This window comes from Corvus brachyrhynchos, unplaced genomic scaffold (genome assembly GCF_000691975.1).
Source record: "Corvus brachyrhynchos isolate BGI_N302 unplaced genomic scaffold, ASM69197v1 scaffold466, whole genome shotgun sequence".
Taxonomy (NCBI): Eukaryota; Metazoa; Chordata; class Aves; order Passeriformes; family Corvidae; genus Corvus; species Corvus brachyrhynchos.
Genome location: NW_008238635.1, coordinates 1,127,968 through 1,128,172, shown reverse-complemented (window position 1 = coordinate 1,128,172; position 205 = coordinate 1,127,968). Strand labels below are relative to the sequence as shown.

General features: G+C 63.9%; 1 protein-coding gene across 1 annotated transcript in view; it reads right to left on the bottom strand.

Annotated features, from left to right (window-relative positions):
- PAPPA2 (pappalysin 2) overlaps positions 1-205 on the bottom strand; it is a 96,124-nt gene that overhangs the window by 81,752 nt on the left and 14,167 nt on the right. The window contains exon 2 of the mRNA XM_017737395.1: positions 9-82. Coding sequence (XP_017592884.1) covers positions 9-82 — 74 coding nt within the window. The remainder of the gene's footprint in view (positions 1-8; positions 83-205) is intronic.

The window sequence follows — 205 nt, the reverse complement described above, 5'->3', positions numbered from 1 at the left end:
TGCTTTGCGCTGAGGGGCAGTGCGCGGATGCCCAGCGCCCAGCCCTTGTCGCTGGCTGAGTGCGAGCAGTTGTCGAAGACACCTGCAGCAGGTCAGGGACAGGGATGGAGAGAGAGAGGAGAGCTGGTAAGGACCAGAGAGCACCACCACTCCTCCCTGGAGCACCAGCCGGGTCCTCCGCGGCAGGGAAATGAAGGTGGTCAGA